We start from the raw sequence: 19,162 nt of genomic DNA on the forward strand, positions 1-19,162 counted from the left end.
GCCCAAAACATAAATGTATAATTTGATGATTTTTCACAAAGCGAACGGACCCATGTAACCACTACACAGATCAAGAACCTTGTAACTTTAAAATTTTTCTTGAAATTATTAATTACCTAAGTTTTTCAGTTGCTTCATTTTGTACATATGCATCACTAATTCATTCTAAAGCTCTTCATTTGAACTGAAAATATTCTCTTAATGTATATATAGCAGGTATTCTTTTCTGTTTCATTTTATTGTTTTATCTTTTGCGGCTTCTTTCTTGGAACCCTGATTACCACACAGCTGTTGTCTTGACTTGATTACCACACAGCTGTTGTGTTGGAATTTTTCTCTCCTTCTGTGTATTTTCTCCTCGTTCCTTGTTCCTCATCTCTATTTTTGGTTTATCCCCTTGATTTGAGGGCATACCATAGCTTCCTTTTAAAACATAGGTGTGGTGATAACTTGCATTTCTGAAAATGTTTTTATTCTGTCCTTACACCTGAATGATATATTTGCTGCAGATGTAATTCTTACTTGGAAATTATGTTCCCTTAGAATTTTGAAACTTTTGCTGTGTTTTCTTTTAAGTTTCTTTGTTACCCTTTAGAAATCTGCCATCTGATTCCTGATATTTTGTATAAGATGTGGGGTTTTTTGTTTGTTTGTTTTTAATTTCCTTCCATGAAATTCTTTGCCTTTTCTCTTTATTCCTCATGTTTTGAAATTTTGCAATAACATGACCTAGGAATGTCTTTTTGCATGTATTTGCTAGATGTTTAGTGGCTCTTTCCAATTTGGAAATTCATGTACTTATGGTTTCTTTTGGAGGGGATCCTAACTTTTAAAAGAACTTCATCTTCTCCACTTTCTTTGTATTGTTTTCTTTGAAATTGCCCTTATTTGGATGTTGACTTTATTAACTATTCCTCTAATTTTCTTAGTATCTGAAAAGTAGAGTGACTTGCCTGAGGTCACACAGCTAAAAAATAGCAGAGCCTACATTCAGATGTACATCTACTTGCCTGCAGATCTGTTATTTTTCTTTATTTCCTAGTGAATAGATATAGCTTATCCTAGTGAAACATGCTACAAATGAAGTTGATCTGTATCAAATATTGTATTATGTTGTTAATATAAATGCTATGTTTAAAAGAAAAAAGTTCTTCCAGCAGGTAATATAGCATATTAGATCTAAAATAATTATGTTAGCAGCTGTATTAGGATTTTTCATACAATCAGTATTAGTTCAGGGACTTCCCTGGCGCTTCCATTGCAGGAGGCATGGGTTCAATCCCTGGTCAGGGAACTAAGATCCCGCTGGCCGTGTGGCACCCCCCCCCCACGCAAAAAAAAAAGAAAAATGATTGGTTCTGATCCCACACACCTGTGTCACGGAAAATCTAAAAAAATTTGAGTCCTATCCTTGGCACCATGTAGAGATAGGGATTCTTGTATTTTCTTCTGCTGTACCTCATAGTCATAGAATGAGATAAGACAAGAAGTGAGGTACACTGCATTCCTATTTATGTACACAGGTTTTGGTTTCCTATTCATATACTAACCTCTTACTATGAATTCTTACAACTATAATGTATATAGCAGATATGATGTTTGTTGTACTATTTTTTTTTAATTGACTTGTGTTCCTCATAATATGGGAAAAGAAAAGAGTGATAGTATTGGAGGCCTAGCTGAGAAATGAGGGAGGTATCAAAACCAAACAGATTTTGATTTTTTTACTCATGAGATTTAAGTCTTATCTAATGCTAAGTAGCCTGACAATTTTTAAATTTCACAGTTCTCAAGAACTACAGTGTCTCTTACTTTCTCTTTGGTTGCATGGCTTGGAAGAAATCCCAAAACAACCCTCTCTAATGTACTTATGGCTAGTTAGGTCTTTCTTTTTTTCATTTTAATTACACATAAATGAACAATGTCATCAAAAGCCTTTTTCTGAAGCATCATAGTTCAACATTTTTTTAAGAAATAGAATATTTCAAAATTGATACTGTAGCACAGTATACTTTTGCAAAGTGCTTTTGAGAAGGTAAATTTTACTGTCACTGATTTTGGAAATGAAGATATTTGACTCTCCCTTATAAAGGTGGTCTTATCCTGGATTTCTGTGTTCTTGGGATAACAGTTTCCTGAAGGACCACACTTTCATATTTGAATAAAAGATACTTTAAAGAACTCTTCAAAATATATTGATATGTATTTTATATTCATTAATCTTAATAAATTTAGTAGCAAAAAGAAAGTAAATATTCTGAATCTTTTTTTTCTATAGATCTCTATATGTTAACTGATATTAAAGGCAAAAGTCAGATTTCCTTTCAGTGCTGTATATCATAGCATGCATATTATAGTTAATGATGTTTATATAAAATCAGCTGTAAAGTTTATACTGTGTTCATCTTGGTGTATGTCTTCATTTATTTATTTTGAACATTTAAAATATATTTATGTTCAAGATCCTTTACATTATTAGGTTATTTCTGGTTTCTTAGAAATAATTCCTTTTGTTTATTGTGGCCACCAATTGTTTTTCTTGGTGATGGGCAAGTATATTTAGTAAACTCTGTCAGCAGATTACCTTCAGTGGGGAATTATATTATACAAGAATGTCCTGAGTGCCCTGCATTATGGATACATTCTTAACCGCATTTTTGTGGTTGTCACTACTAGGGCCCCATGGAGTTTGCCCATCATAGCCCAGGTAGTATAAATACAGTTTCCCTCTATATCTATGGGGAATTGGTTCCAGGACCCCCACAGAGACCAAAATCCACGGATGCTTAGGTCTCATATAAAATGGTGCAGTATTTGCATATAACTTATGTACATCCTCCTGTATATTTTTACGTACTTTAAAAGTATACTTTAAATCATCTCTAGATTACATATAATACCTAATACAATGTACATGGTATATAAATGGTTGTAAATAAAATGTAAATGCTATCTAAATAGTGGCTGGTACGTAGAAATTTCAAGTTTTGCTTTTTGGAACTTTCTGGGTTTTTTCCTGAGTATTTTCCATCTAAGGTTGGTTGAATCAGTGCATGTGGAACCTGCAGGTACAGAGGGCTGACTGTATGGGCCTGATCTTTCTCTAGTGATTTCTATAGCCCAGGTAGTATAAATAAGGGCCTGATTTTTCTGTAGTGATTTTGTAGCCTGAGTGAATCCCTCACTCCCTGCTGTACTCCTGGACAAGCCAACAGAGATTTTCCTGTGTCTGTATACAGGCTGTTCTTTTTCTGGTCCACTATTTCATATAGGAAACTCAGTTTTAGTTCCCTATTATGAACAAACTCTAAACCCGAGCCTCTAAGATAAAAGTGTTTTCTTCTTGTAGCCCATGGAATTAGCTTTAATTCCTACTCTCCACCTTGGCTATGAATGTGTTCCCTCTTCATTTCTGGCACCTGGAAATTTCCCTTTCTTACTTCACATGTAATGATGTAGTTTAGAAATTTGTCTTTTTTTCCCCCTTAAGATTATATCAAACACTTCTCTACGTTTCTAGCAAGAGGAGGAGTTTCTGTATCTGTGCATCTTCACTGAAAGTCATAGGTGATTATCTTTACAGAGTTAACATAATTCAGAATGTTCCCTAAATCCTTATATTCATCTGTGCAGAAACTGACCTAATGTAGGTATTCAGGTGCATGCTATACATAAATTGCATTTTCCAGTAGTTACATACGCACAGCTACATGTATAACTATTTCCAATTTAACTGTTTAGTCTTATATCTTCATAAATTATAAGCAAAGTGACATATCTAAGCATATTAAAATTTAAAAGTTGGAAGAGACAGAGTTCAAGAAGGCATAAAATATTAAGTGCATAGTTGTGAAATCATTTAATTGCTTAGGCAAGTGAAATTGATGATACTACCATTTTATGCAATCTTTTCTCTACCTTAAATTTATTTTCTTAATATCCGAAGAGTTCTATCCAAATGTGAGCCATCTTTCAGCATGTTTAACTTACTGCTTTGCTGTACAGTTTTGAATTCTACTGTTAATAACTGTATCTTTGAGCTTAAATGTGATATTTGCAAAAAGAAAGTTAGGACACTAATTTATAAATATAGTAATCAAGTTTGACAATTTGTTTTTGGAAATACGAAAGTAAACTTGTATGACTCAAATAAGTTTCTCCACTCTATTATAGACAGGGAACATTTCCAGGAACAGAAATATGAATAAAAATTATCTAGTGCTTTAAGAACTATGTCCTGGGATAGATACTTTATAAATTTATAGATTTTTTAAACTAAGACATTTCTTTTTATAGTTACTATAATGATTAAATATTTTAAGAAATGTAACCAGTTTTTATTTAATGTAAACTAGAATATTCTTTTGCTTTGTGTGTGAAGAAATGTTGCAACATTTCCCTAGTTCAAGGTGAAAGCAGCTGTTACTGGAATATTCACCTCTTTGGCTACTTAAATGAAGAAAACAAACTCAAAAAAAAATTATTACAAATTGTGTAAATTCTATCTAAGTTTAAATTATCAGACAGTTTTTTGTAATGCAGCCTTTCACTGCTTTTTAAATTCTATTTTTTGTTTAGTGTAAATAAGTTAATTGTTAAATTAACTCATTTAATGTAACAAGACCATTTTGTTTAAATATTAAGACTCATATAATTTTGAACTCTCACTTATCTGATTAAAGTAAGCTGTACTTATGTAAAATTATTTTTATATTAAATTTAAAACTACATAGCCACAAATATAACGTGTTCTAGGTATTACATAGCCAACTTTCAAGTTTACCCTTAAAACATTTATTAATAATAATTATTATTTTGATTTGAAATGGGTTATATATTAAAATCTAACATAACAATTGTAAAATAACTTTGAAGAAATATCAAAAAATAAAACATGTTTTGGTTAAGCCTCTATACACTGTTTAATTTTGAAAGTATCAGACCTACCTATGTATGTTGCATTTAAATGATGTTGACTTAAATTTTTTAAATTATCAAATCAAATATAATATTGATGTTAAATTTTATAATTTAAGTACTTTCAGTACACTAGCTGAAACATTTCAAAATTGAGTACTTTAAAAAAAATTGACTACTTTGGTATTTTACAGTAGTCCTTTTACAGCAAGATTATTTTTTAATTTCCTCAAGTTAATTTTAAAGATTCTGGGAAACTACAATGAAGAAATTAAGGCCTTGTAGAAAATTATCTTAAATTTTTAAACATTATACATATGTGTCATATTGGGCATTAACTTCTTTTCGAATTAAATGGAAAAGTGTTCTCTAAAGCAAGCATTTTATGAGTAATTTATATAGTCTGTTTATAGAAGAATTTTAAGTTTGTTTTTATAGGGTCTGACTTTCTAGTGTTTCCAAAATGAAAAGATATTTTTTTAAAAGACATAAAATAAAAAGTTGATTTTGTTTATGATGGTCTATTTCTAGGAACTCTAAACCCAAATCTCATTCAGCATATCAGTAGCATATATGAGCATATCAGCTGCCTGTAGCCTGGTCCAAATCTGAGCAAAACAGGTAACTTTAATTATCTGTTGGGCTCTTTTTAAATGTCACAGATTTCAGTCTCTGGATGTCTCACATTAAAAAGTACAAAAAAGAGTGGTATGTTTACCTTTGTCTTGTTCCTTTTGTTGCTTTTCCACCTGCGCAGTTGGAGTCCTGCCTGTGAGAGAAAAACTGAGTACCATCTGTAACGTTTTATTCAAATTTTATTTGTCTCTGTCTTATAGTTCACAGAATAATTTCTGTATGGTTTTCATTTAGTTAACTTAATTGAAAGCCACATAATGAAGTCAAATAAGTTAAAGTTATCGTTTTGTTGTTAATATCAAATGAGAAGAACAAATTTCTTACCTCACCCCTGGAGAATCCAGTTCTGCCTGTTAGCTGCGTTTTCTTTAGATTAAAGTAAGATTGTTTTCAGTGGAGCTAGTTGGTAACAGGAAGTCCTTGTTAAACTGCCTAGATGTACTTGGCACAGGCTCTGTAGTTCCAGTCCTATATTACATATAAAGTACATTACTCACAAAAGAGGGGGTTCGTAATTAAGCAAAGATTACTTTGTTTTCCTTAGGTATGAAAACTTGCTAAGTGTATGGAATTTGGAATAAATAGGAATGGAAAGAGCCTTGGGTAAAGGCTTTTTGTTCAGTTTACTTTAAAATGATTTAACTCCATCTAATTTTAGGGAATTCCAAGAACTTAACTCAGAAAATTACCAAATTTCAGAACTACAACAGCCAGAAAAGAGTTCATGTCTTTAAACCTGCCACCTTACCTTTCTTTTTAGTATGCCTGCTATTTTTAAGTTTCTTTCATAGGTTTCCATATCAAAAACTAAAATTGTACAGCACTATATGTTATGCTATTTATTATATCAATATAACAATTCAAAATTAATTTTTACCAGAGTGAAATATTTGTAGGAAAAATCAGAAATAAAATTTCTCTCACACAACTAAATTTTCTTACATTCCCTTTTTCTCTGCCTGAGTTGTTATGATTTGAGGGTGAGAGGAGGGACATTGCTATAATATCTATCAAAATAACATCTGTATTTATTCTTTGGTTTAGTAGTCTTACTTCCTGGAGTCTGTTCCCAAAATAAGAAATAACATCTTCACACACTTTATTCCTCACAGCCCTCTTTGTAAAATCAAGACATTGGGAACAACCCATGATGAAACATCTATATAATGAACATTTTGTTCATTAATAAAGAGTATAGTAATAAATAAGATTTCTTTATACTACTTCAGAGTAATTTTAGGATTTACTGTTTTTAAAAAAAGCATGGTGATGCACAAAAGTGCATCTAACTTTCGAGGAAGAACGGGAGGGTAGAGATACACGCACATAAACACCCCGTAGCCAGCCAATAGCAGTGCATATCCATAGTGCCCAAATTGTGGTTTTTAAAATACCATTTCCCCCATGTACATGTTTATATTATTAAAAAAAAACAAAATCAGTGGGAGGATGAATTAAAAACTAATGAAACCGCTTATACTGTTGGTGGATGTGAATTGGTGCAGCCACTATGGAGAACAGTATGGAAGTTCCTCAAAAAACTAAAAATAGATTTACCATATGGTCCAGCAATCCCACTTCTGGGCGTATATCCAGAAAAGACCAAAAACTCTAATTCAAAAAGATATATGCACCCCCAATGTTCATAGCAGTACTATTTACAATAGCCATGACATGGAAGCAACTTAAATGTCCATCGACAGATAAATGGATAAAAAGATGTGGTATGTATATATATATATATATATATATATATATATATGTATATATAAAAATAAATAATGGAATGCTATTAGGCCGTAAAAAAATGAAATAATGCCATTTGCAGCAACATGGATGGACCATGGACCTACAGATCATCATACTAAGTGAAGTAAGTCAGAGAAGGACAAATATATGATATCACTTATATGTGGAATATAAAAAAAAATACAAATGAACTTATTTACAAAGCAGAAATAGACTCACAGACATAGAAAACAAACTTATGGTTGCCAAGGGGAAGGAGGGGAGGGATAAATTGGGAATTTGGGATTAATAGATACATACTACTATATATAAAATAGATTAAAAAACAAGGACCTACTGTATAGCACAGGGGAGTGTATTCAATATCTTGTAATAAACTATAATGGAAAAGAATCTGAAAAAGTATATATATGTACACATATATGTATAACTGAATCACTGCTGTACACCTGAAGCATTGTAAATCACTTACAATTAAAAATAGTATAATAATCAAGAAAAAAAACTAATGAAAATGGTTACCTATAGGAGACTAGGAAGAATAGTGGGAAAGAGAGAGAGAGGGAAAATATTTTTTTCTGATTTCATTTTGTTTTTATAGTTTGAATTTGGAACCATATAAGTGTTTTAAAAATTAAATCTTAACATAAAGAATAAAACTATCTTTAAAAAACAAAAGCAGCCTGAAACAAATGAACCTAGTTATGTATCTAGATGGTGGCATAACGGCACAGAGAAGGATTACTTCAAATAATTTTAGAATCAGTATTTTGACTGCATCTCTTGTGGGATATATCTTATAGACAAGAATAACCACAAAGGGATCTTAATGTGCATTAAGTAGTGTTATTTTTAGTAATAATGTTGGTATTATTATGTTGAAACTCGTAGGAGAGAGCAAATAGTTAATGATGGCGTTATTAGGAACTGTAGTTTTCAGCATAAGGAAAAAGATACAAATTAAGAAGCTAAGTAAAAACTTGGTAATATTTGATTTAAAATAGAAAAATCAGTATGACCTCATGACTTAATTTTTTCTTTCTTAAAAACTATATTTTTCCTAGCTTTGTCCACTGAAATGGTCTAGGAGCAATGGCAAGTCAATAACGATAAATGTCCAGAAGTGCCCAGATTGTGGTCTTTAAAATACCAGTTCATACTAAAAGGAACCAGGGCTCTTTAGGGAATTGGATGAGTTCAGGTCTGGACCATTGTTTCTTACAAAAAAGCAAAGAAGCTATCAAAGACTCTTGGAGTTGTACCAAAAGAAAACAGGAGCCAACACAAAAGGGACTCCCACTAACCAAAAATGGGTAACTTTGAGCCTCAAAACGAACAATAACTATAATAAGTTGAAACGTCTAATATATTTTAAAAATCCATGAGTCCATAATGATATCTCCCACAAACCAAAGAAAGCAACTTGATCACCTTTGGAGGTTAATAGGACATCAGTTCATTATTATGAAAATTAGGAAATGAAGGCAAAGGATCAAATATTTATCTTGACTTTTCTCTGAATTGTACTTGAGTCACCAAGTAGTTAATGAAAACTTACTTTTTAGCAAAAATCCAGCTAGTTAGTGCAAATGGAATACAGAACTAAAAAAGTCATGATTTTATAGCCACTTATATGATAATGGTATTAAACACAGGTCATTAATGGTTGCTAAAACCATTAGATGAAAGTTTAACGGAAAACTTTATTTTGGACAAATCAGGCTGACTGCAGCATGAATCCATGGATCCATTTAACCATCACTGAAAGTGGTGCACTCAGATATTAAATGCCTCCTAAGTACTAGCAGCATCTATGAAATATGCTTGCCAAAATATTTCAACTTGAAAGCCATCCAGCCTGTATATTTAACTACTAGATGCAGGAAATACAGGGTTGTGTATGTTAAATGACTTCATAAGGAAGATATCAGCCAAATCCTAAACATGGGAGATTCTATAGAAAAGTGGCTTGTTTTGTTTTACAGATAGATGTCATGGGAGGAAAAGAAGTGTTGGTCATAGTGTTGCAGGAATGGGAGGTGTTGGCGTCGGGGGTGATACTGATTCAAAAACAATTAAAAGAATAAATTGTAGTAATATGTATCTGGTTTGGATCTGGATTTGGACATAGCACTTGTAAAAAGATATTGAGGAATATTAATTTTTTTAAGAACTTAGGTGTGATAGTGATATTGTAATATTTTTTAATTTTTAAATTATGGGGTGACGTGATATGACTGATGGGGGAAGTGGAAGATACGTAGATGAGCAAGAATGGTACAAAACTGATAATTTTTAAAGATAGGTGATAGGGTTCATTAATTTTACTATGTACTTATTAAATAATATATATTTGCCTGAAACATATATCAAACCCTGACCAAGACAGTGTTTTATTCAACTTTTTGACCTCTGCCATCTGATAGGCAAATAGTGGTATTTTTTTTTTTTTTTTTTTTTTGCGGTATGTGGGCCTCTCATTGTGTGGCCTCTCCCGTTGCAGAGCACAGACTCCGGACGCGCAGGCCCAGCGGCCGTGGCTCACGGGCCCTGCCGCTCCGCAGCATGTGGGGTCCTCCCGGACCAGGGCACGAACCCGCGTCCCCTGCATCGGCAGGCGGACTCTCAACCACTGCGCCACCAGGGAAGCCCCCTATTTTTTTTAAACTTATTTTGTTTTTTTCATTTGTTGTTCCTCAGTTTGTTCCTAATTGAGTGTAAGGTTTTCTATGCACAGTGCTATGCTAAGTAAATTAGATAAAAGTGGCCTCACTTCTCCAGTAAATTGCACATTTATGTGGACACACTCACACGGTGGAAATACAGGTGAGCTCAAATAATACAAGCTCTGAATGAATATTTGGGTATTTAAAACATGATACAGATTGTATTTAAGAAGAAAAGGACATGGGATAAGAGCCTTTACATCATGATGCAGTGTATTTTAAGGGAAGGATATAATTAATGTGAAAGTTGGAATTGATGGCTGAGTGCTGTGGAAACTAGTCCACTTCTTTTTCTATTTGTACTTTTTTTGTTGGCCTGTTGACCTATTGCTTGTTTTCTTGACACTTCTCTTTACCTGATTTCCCTTTTATAGGCCAATTCTTACAGACTTACTTTAGCGGCAATAAAAAGAAAGAAAGAAATTGTACACTACTCTCTAAAACCAGTATGTTCTGTAATGAGTAGGGTTAAAACTTTGGAATAAGAACATGGTCAAAATGTCTTTTAAGTGGCTGTCTGATTATATATTTGCTATAAAACTACTTATGTCTCTCTAGGTTGGCAAATAAACAAGATAAGGAAGGGGCTTTAGGAGAAGCTGATGTGATTGAATGCCTGTCTCTGGAAAAACTGGTCAATGAGCACAAGTGCTTATGTCAAATAGTAAGTTTTGGGGGTTCTTCTGCCCTATGAATTATGTTCGGTATAACTTAGTTTTTGTAAAGGTGATAAGCAATTAGGGGGTAGGTAGCTAACAAAAATAATTTATTAGTGTTTTTTTAAAATTTTTTAACCTGTTCTCACTGTTTTTTAACAGTTCTCACTGTTCATTTGATATTATTTATTACAGTGATATTTGTTTTCTATTTAGTTGTTACTGACTTCTGTAAACTATCTTTCATGATTTCAAAGACTTTAGGTTTTCCTTTGTTTAAGACATTGCTGACAGGACCTGTAAGCTATACAAACATCATGCTATAAATTTTATAAAATGGTAAAAGTATAAATACAAAATTTATACTTAGGAGAAGTTTATAATGAATTTTAAAAAATTATATCAGGAGAGTTATCATACAGTCTTGAGAAGATGGACTGAGGATTTAATCATTTATTCTGGTTTCAGAAAACGATTGTTAGGCTGTCAATCGTAAAAGATGGTTACTGGGAGCTCCCCGGCAGTCCAGTGGTTAAGATTCCACACTTTCATTGCCAAGGGTGCAGGTTCGATCTCTGGGTGGGGAACTATGATTCCACAAGCTGTGCGGTGCAGCCAAAAAAAAAAAAAAAAGGCTTCCCTGGTGGCGCAGTGGTTGAGAGTCCGCCTGCCGATGCAGGGGACACGGGTTCGTGCCCCGGTCCGGGAAGATCCCACATGCCGCGGAGCGGCTGGGCCCGTGAGCCGTGGGCGCTGAGCCTGCGCGTCCGGAGCCTGTGCTCTGCAATGGGAGAGGCCACAACAGTGAGAGGCCCGCGTACCGCAAAAAAAAAATTAAAAAACAAAAAAAAACGATGTGTACTGCCATAAATTCCCTGGTATAACAAATTAAAACTTTCTGCGATTTTTTATAAGTAAGGGTATTTTTCTTCTGTAAGTTCAGTTTTGTCAGTGAGTTTGTTTAAAATTTAACTGTTAACTTCTTGTGTCATAATCGCTCTCAAAACTTACAGATATAATCCATAAAATATTTCCACTCCTAGGTACATACTAATGTAGTGATCATTGCAAAGGTGTGTTTTGTAAGTTGAAGCAGGTGCTTCATATCATTAATTTAATGGGTTAATTAATTTTTAAAATTTTTTTAATTAAAAAATTTTTTTTGGTTTAGTTAATTTTGATTTGCCAGTAATTATATCTTAATGGTTTATGAATAAATTTTTGTAGAGATCTTTTAGTTTTAATCTTTAAGTCAAATAAATTGCTGTTTTTAAGGAACCTTGTTCAGCAGTCTTGGGATATGGAAAGAAAATTGACAAGTCCATTAAAAAAGGCCTTTATTGGTTGCTACATATCATTGCAAGAGACTTTGATGCCTTAAATGAGCGCATCCAAAAAGACACAGCAGAACAACGTGCTCTTGAGGAACAAGAGAACCGAGAGCGGGCTGAGAGAGTACGAAAATTACGAGAAGAAAGGTAAGTAGATTAATTTTGTAGCACAGTGCATATGAAAAATCAAAAACACCACACTTTTATTAATAATTTTTTTAGTTTTGTCTATTTAGGTTCCTCTTTTTGTATGAAGGAAGATACTAGGTAAATTTTTTATTTCTGTAGACCTGCACAAGTTTGGTTGATAGGGTTCTAAGTTTGGTTGATAGCACAATTGGCATCTAGTGGGAAGAGGCCAGGGATGCTGCTAAACATTCTGTGATGCACAGGACAGTTTCCCATAGCAAAGAATATGTCAGTAGACTGAGAAATCCTTTATTAGTCCCAGCAAAGATAGAAGGTAAGCAGTTAGTGGATCAGCCAGCTGAAGCAAACTCTGATCTTCAACACTAGTTTTGTCTGAAAGTGGACTAAATTGCACTATCTCAGGTTTTAAAATATGTTTTTAAAATTATTTTAAAAATATGTTGCCTAAAGGGAAATTTTAAAAATAAGTTTAGTAAACCCTAAATTAAAAAAAAAAATGTTTATGTAAATTCTACCACAGAATCAGTTATAATAATGTTAATGCTGGAAGAAAGTACTCAGATTTGATTAGAAGTTGAATTTACTTCTTAATCCCAAGATTTCTCTTTCTTTCTCCACTTACATGGCAGGGGAGGGAAGAAACAAAAAGATTTCTAAGTGAGCTCCTGTGAGATCCAAAGTGGTCTTCCATCTACCTAAGTAATATTGGCCTTCCATTTACTTTAACAGTTGCAGCCTGGTAGGCAAGAACTCACTAACTGCCCTTGGTGAGGTGCTCCTTTATGCTGTCAAGGAAATCCTCTGATTACTGGTATCTTTCATTTAATTCAGAGATAGGACTTAAAGGAAAATATTTGGAGAGATAACTCTTCTGTCCTCAAGGGCTCAATAACATGAGTAGGTCAGTCATCTCAGTCTCTCTTGATAACAATATGAGGTTTTAGTTCCTATGAGAATCTTTATTTTCTATTCTAGTGTATATTTTCATGATATAAAGCTCAGTACAACCAGTCATTCATACAAATATGCCTTCCATGTATTTATAAAAATAAAATATATGGCCATACTTTTCTAAAGCCTTCTTTGCTTTTTCTCTACTTAGAAGAACAAAAAGAACAAAAAAAATTGAGCTGGGTAAAAGAAATCTAATTAGTATTTTTTTTCAAGTTTTTACTTTTTCCATAAAGATATTCCAGGTCATGTTATGGCAGGCTTTTCTGGTACCCCATTCCCCTTTCCTCCTTTCTCCTAGCCATGCCACTTGTGGTCTGAGTCGTCTTCTGTTGAACAGAGACTGCATAATTAAATTTAGACAGGAGTAATTAAAAAAAAACTTTTTATTGTTAAATACAATCTAATAGGTTTGGATTTTTTGTTGGTTTGGATATTTTTGAAAAAACAGTAAAACAAGCTATTATTGGTATCTGAAAATAGTATATTAATACCAGATACCTGAAATTGCTTACTAATAAATGAGTAACATTAATGACTGTTGGGACTTCCCTAGTGGTGCAGTGGTTGAGAGTCCGCCTGCCAATGCAGGGGACATGGGTTCGAGCCCTGGCCCGGGAAGATCCCACATGCCACAGAGCAACTAAGCCCATGCACCACAACTACTGAGCCTGCACTCTAGAGCCCGCAAGCCACAACTACTGAGCCCGTGTGCCACAACTACTGAAGCCCGCACGCCTAGAGCACGTGCTCAGCAAAAAAGGGGCCACTGCAATGAGAAGCCCACACACTGCAATGAAGAGTGGCCCGCGCTCACCACAACCAGAGAAAGCTCGCTCACAGCAACAAAGACCCAACGCAGCCAAAAATAAAAATAAATTAAAAAAAAATAATGACTGTCCTGTAAGTATGTTTATATACAGAGTGCTTTCACATATATTACTTTACCTGAAATAACCCTATGAACTATGTATTTTATCCACATTTATGGGAAGGCAGAGGCTCAGGTATCCAGATAGATATCCAAGGTCACAGAAGTAGTAAATTGCAGATCTCTAAATTTTGGCTTCCTAGGTTCAGAATGAAAGTATATATCTTTCCATCATAGAACTTAATTAATAAGTGCTGTAGTAATGGACATTGACATTGTTATACTATATACTATTATTATACAGTCTCATTGCAGATCTACAATAGTTATGTTCCTATCTTCAGCTGCTTCTTTTAGTAACTTATTACCTTCATCTATGGGGCAACATTAGCTTTAAATCACAGAGTAATAAAATTCTCAGTAGTAACTAATATACAAAAACTTATTTAATCTAAGTGATATAGGGCAGCTTATTTCTATAGCCTCTTCTACTTATGCAAAGCAACAGTTGTTATCTAGTTCATTTATGATATATAACTAGACACAGCTCTTAAGATGAAGGTTAACAACAGGACTTATTTATCTGGTTAACATCAGTGAAGAGGACAGCATTTGTTTGGGAGGGTAATTAATAAATTGATAAATATAAACCCTCGTTACATAGAAAAATAATTAATATGCATCACTGATGTTAAGAACTCAATCATAGGGAATGTCATTTTTGTCAGCATTTCTTTTTTTTTTTTATTTCTTTCTCTCTCTCTCTCTCTCTCTCTTTCTTTTTGGCTGCGTTGGGTCTTCATTGCTGCGTGCAGGCTTTCTCTAGTTGCAGCCAGCGGGGTCTACTCTTCCTTGTGGTGCACGGGCTTCTCATTGCGATGGCTTCTCTTTGTTGTGGAGCACAGGCTCTAGGCACGTGGGCTTCAGTAGTTGTGGCACATGGGCTCAGTAGTTGTGGCTTGCCGGCTCTAGAGCACAGGCTCAGTCGTTGTGGCACACGGGCATAGTTGCTCTGCGGCATGTGGGATCTTCCCGGACCAGGGATCGAACCCATGTCCCCTACCTTGGCAGGCAGATTATTAACCACTGCACCACCAGGGAAGTCCTGTCAGCATTTCTTTCTTTTAAAATTCAAATGATTAATCTTTACATGGGGATAGTGGCCTGTTACCTGCATAAAGATATCTGAAAATCTCTCAGTAATTCAAAGCCATGTCCAGATGTTTAAATTACTGAATTCAATAGCCTTAAACCTATTGGAAATGTTCTTAAACATGGTTCAGCATTTTCTCATAAGGAATTCCGATTTTTTTCCCTCAAACAATAGAGAACAAAGAGAGCGAGAGCAGGCTGAACTCGATGGAACCAGTGGTCTGGCTGAGTTGGACCCAGAACCAATTATTGTTAATCCTTTCCAGCCGATAACATCTGTAATCATTGAGGTATGGATGGTGGCAAATGTAATTTTTATGTCTTAAGTTATAAAGTTGGAAGTTCAGAAAGGAGGCAGGGAGATAGAAGTATTTCACCAGAGGTTGATTATTTGTAAAAGAAATTAAATGGGGGAGATGGGTTAAAGGTTTGCTGCTTTTTCTTCCTCTTCAAATTTACCTTCTGATCTAGTATAAAAAGGGAAGATGACTTCAGAATTAACTGAGAATGAAAATAAAGATTGAATGTAGCAACTATCACAGTTACTGTTCTGATAAATTTTTTTTGTCACTTATTTCATATGATAATAGTATGTTGACTCATATTTACATTATCTTTATCCCTGTATTGCTATTACTATCCCTTTACAGTAATATTTAGATGCTTATGGTGCATTATAGTACATAAATGATTTTCTAGTTATTTTCCTAGGATACTTAATGTTTGAGACTATAATAAATCCTCTTATATCTGAATATTATTTATTTTAATTTTAAATGTCAGAAGTTTTACCAAAATTAATGTATAGATTTTAATCATGAAGAAGTTATGGGGTTTTATGTGTGTGTGTGTGTGTGTGTGTGTGTGTGTGTGTGTGTCCGTCCGTGTCTGTCTCTCTGTGTCTTCGTTTTCATTTGCTGCTGGTGTTTGGAGTTTGCATTGGCCCTGCTTTAATCACCTTCAGCAGCTATGCCTCCTCAGTGGCAGAGCTTCCTAAATCTCCTCTCCGTTCCCTCAGAGCTTAATGTGGCAGGTGGCTTGCTGGACCCGCCTGTATGTCCTCTATTCCTCTTCCCTGTCACTGCCTCCTTCCACACAGGTACTCATCCGGAAAGGTGGATGATTATTTCTTCCTTGGGGCTGCTGCTGAGGAGGGAGGCAGCTCCACAGGTAAGAAGATGAGTGTAGAGTTTTTGGTGTTGCTTTGTGTTTGCAAAATAGTTGGTAATATGAGATATTTGGTCTGAAGTTAGTTAGATACTAGAAGGTTAGCTGTATTTAATCTTTTAATTAACCCCATTACATTTACCTTATGCCTGTACTTTTCTAAGTATAGTAAAGCAGTCTTAATAACTTGAGCTATTGTTTTGTGTCCATACTATTAAATATTGTGTTTGTCAAGTTTTATATTCTTTTAAAAATATTGGTAGAGGAAAAGAAAATCAAGTTTGGTTTTTTACTTTGAAACATTGATTTACTCTATATGTGTAATAAAGCTCACCTTATAAATAATGACCAATTATTTTATAGTACCATGGTTGTAAATTACTTAGAAGGCCTTAGCACTTCTACCAACATTGTATTTTTCACGATATAAAGATATGAACAATACTGGTATACAGCACAGAATATCTTATATTGAAGCCCCTGAATTAATTAGTGGCATGGGGAAAGTACAGTTATTATGCTTTTAAAATACAGTAATTTTAAGAAGATCATCAGTAAAGGAATGAAATAAATGGAAATAAATGATCCATAGTCTCTTTTTTACCAGGCAAATTTTCTTTTCTTCCCCATAAAACTTCTCCTTTAAAATATTACCTTACATTCATTCCTTTGATTTTATCACAGACAATAAAAATGGTGAGGTATTGGTTCCAGAATAGACAAACAGATCAATGAAACAATAGTAACAAACCAAATTATATATAAGCATTTAGTGTAAGATAGATGTGGCATTTCAAATCTGGGAGAAAAGGATATTGGGACAACTGAACAGTCATTTGGAAAAAAGTAAAATTATTGAACACTGTATACCAAATTAAATTTCAAAAGACTTAAATGTATAAAAAAAGAAGCCTTAAAAATACTCACAGAATACAGTTAGACATTGGTATATATTTGGAGGAGGTTGAAACTTTCAAAGCAGGACAATGAGGCCACAAATCATAAAGTGAAAAATAGGTAGATCGTATTATATTCAGTATTTAAAGAGATGTTCTACAGAGTTAAAGACAGAAAAAAAAAACCAAACTAATCCTAATGAAAAATATTTGAGACCCAGGGAACAACAAAAAAAGAACCCTTAAAATATTACTGTGTAAATAATGAGACTAGTAGAAAAATGAGCATTGGGTTATCATGGGTAGTTCCTTAAAGAAAAAATTAAAATGGCAATAAGCATATTTAATAACTTATCTTCAGTTGTATTGATAATAAAAATATTCAATGATAAATCAACACTGAGGTAAAAAATATTTATTAGTTTGGCAGAGATGTAAAAGATTGATAATGATTAAAAAAGCATTAAAAGGATGTCACGGGGAGGACTTCCCTGGCAGTCCAGTGGTTAAAACTCTGTGGTTCCACTTTCGGGCGTGTGGGTTCGATCCCTGGTTGGGGAATTAAAATCCCACGTGCCGAGTGGCGAGGCCAAAAAAAAAAAAAAAAAAAGATATGGGAAAATACACTCTCTCAACCCTTTGCCTGTGGTGTAATTTTACTTTAGTTTTTCTGAAGGAAAGTTTGTAGTATGGCACATTTAAAAATGTGCTTACTCATTGATCCAACAGCTTGACTGTTAGGAATTTATTCTAAAGAAGTAATTCAATGATTATATTTCTTATAATAGTGAAAGGTTGAAAATCTCTTCTTTGTCCATTGATTAGGTATTGGTAAAATAAGATGATAGAACCATTCAAAACGATCGTATAATTGATGAAAGTAGTAATGGCTTACACATATAGCATTATATAATATTTTCATAGCTAACACTTTACTATGTATGTGTCATGCAATATTCTAAGCACTTTATAGGTTTATTGACAAAGAAAGAAATGTATATTTTTAAATTAAAATTTCAATTCTTTTTTGTTTAAAATATACATAAATATGTATATATAATCAATCACATTTATGTATGTTTGTGGATGGTGTATGTCTGTACATGTGTGGAGTAGGCAAAGAAAAGCACCTCTTTGTGACTATACGTCAAACAGTGGTCATCTCTAGATTGTGGAACTACTGGTAATATTTGTTTTCTTTCTTTATACTATCTCTGTTTTCTGAATGTTTGACAATTAGCATGCTTTAATGATAGATTCAACAAATAATTTTTAATAGAAATATCACATTGCCTGGAAGTTACAGAATGCTCTTGGATTATTTGATTTCTCCCTTAAAACTATCATAGATATGACTATTATATTAACAATGATATATTTCATTTTTGTCAGAATGAAAAAAAACTTGAAAGAGAGAAAAAGAGGCAAAATGTGGAGGAAGACAGCGATGGCTGTCCCCTGAAACATAAAATGGAGCATGAGCAAATAGAAACACAGAGCCAGATCAGTGACAGTAGCCAAAAAAACAATGGGTTTGGAATAGTAGAAAACTATAAGGAGGCATTAACACAGCAGTTGGAAAATGAAGATGAGACAGACCAGCAGTCATCAGAATCAGGTGATAAATCTAGTTATTAAAAAAATATATATATATTTATTTTTATATTTACTTAATTTATTTTTAAGTTTTATATATTACATATAACATAAAAATATATATAAAACTTACCTCTTTCATTTGTCATGATTATTTTCATAAAAAATGGTATCGCAAGACTTTTCATCTCCAAATGCATTATTTATCATGGTTTTCTCTTGAATTTTAGGTAATCATTAGTTTGCTAATTTATGTTTTTATTCATGATGCCTTAAAATCTAGTCCTTTGTAACTTAAAAGAATTTCAGCTGAAAATTCATTTTCAAAAATTTGGAATATTGTACAGCCCCAGGAATCTTTGGA

The 19,162-nt window shown here is 33.5% G+C and overlaps 1 protein-coding gene across 2 annotated transcripts in view; it reads left to right on the forward strand.

The window, feature by feature from the left end:
- ARL13B (ARF like GTPase 13B) overlaps positions 1-19,162 on the forward strand; it is a 68,181-nt gene that overhangs the window by 35,982 nt on the left and 13,037 nt on the right. For both annotated transcript variants that reach the window (XM_082839949.1, XM_082839950.1), the window contains exons 4-7: positions 10,587-10,692; positions 11,960-12,162; positions 15,315-15,429; positions 18,595-18,820. In XM_082839949.1, coding sequence (XP_082696075.1) covers positions 10,587-10,692; positions 11,960-12,162; positions 15,315-15,429; positions 18,595-18,820 — 650 coding nt within the window. The remainder of the gene's footprint in view (positions 1-10,586; positions 10,693-11,959; positions 12,163-15,314; positions 15,430-18,594; positions 18,821-19,162) is intronic.

This window comes from Leucopleurus acutus, assembly GCF_964270905.1.
Source record: "Leucopleurus acutus genome assembly, chromosome: 5".
In the NCBI taxonomy this organism is placed as follows: Eukaryota; Metazoa; Chordata; class Mammalia; order Artiodactyla; family Delphinidae; genus Leucopleurus; species Leucopleurus acutus.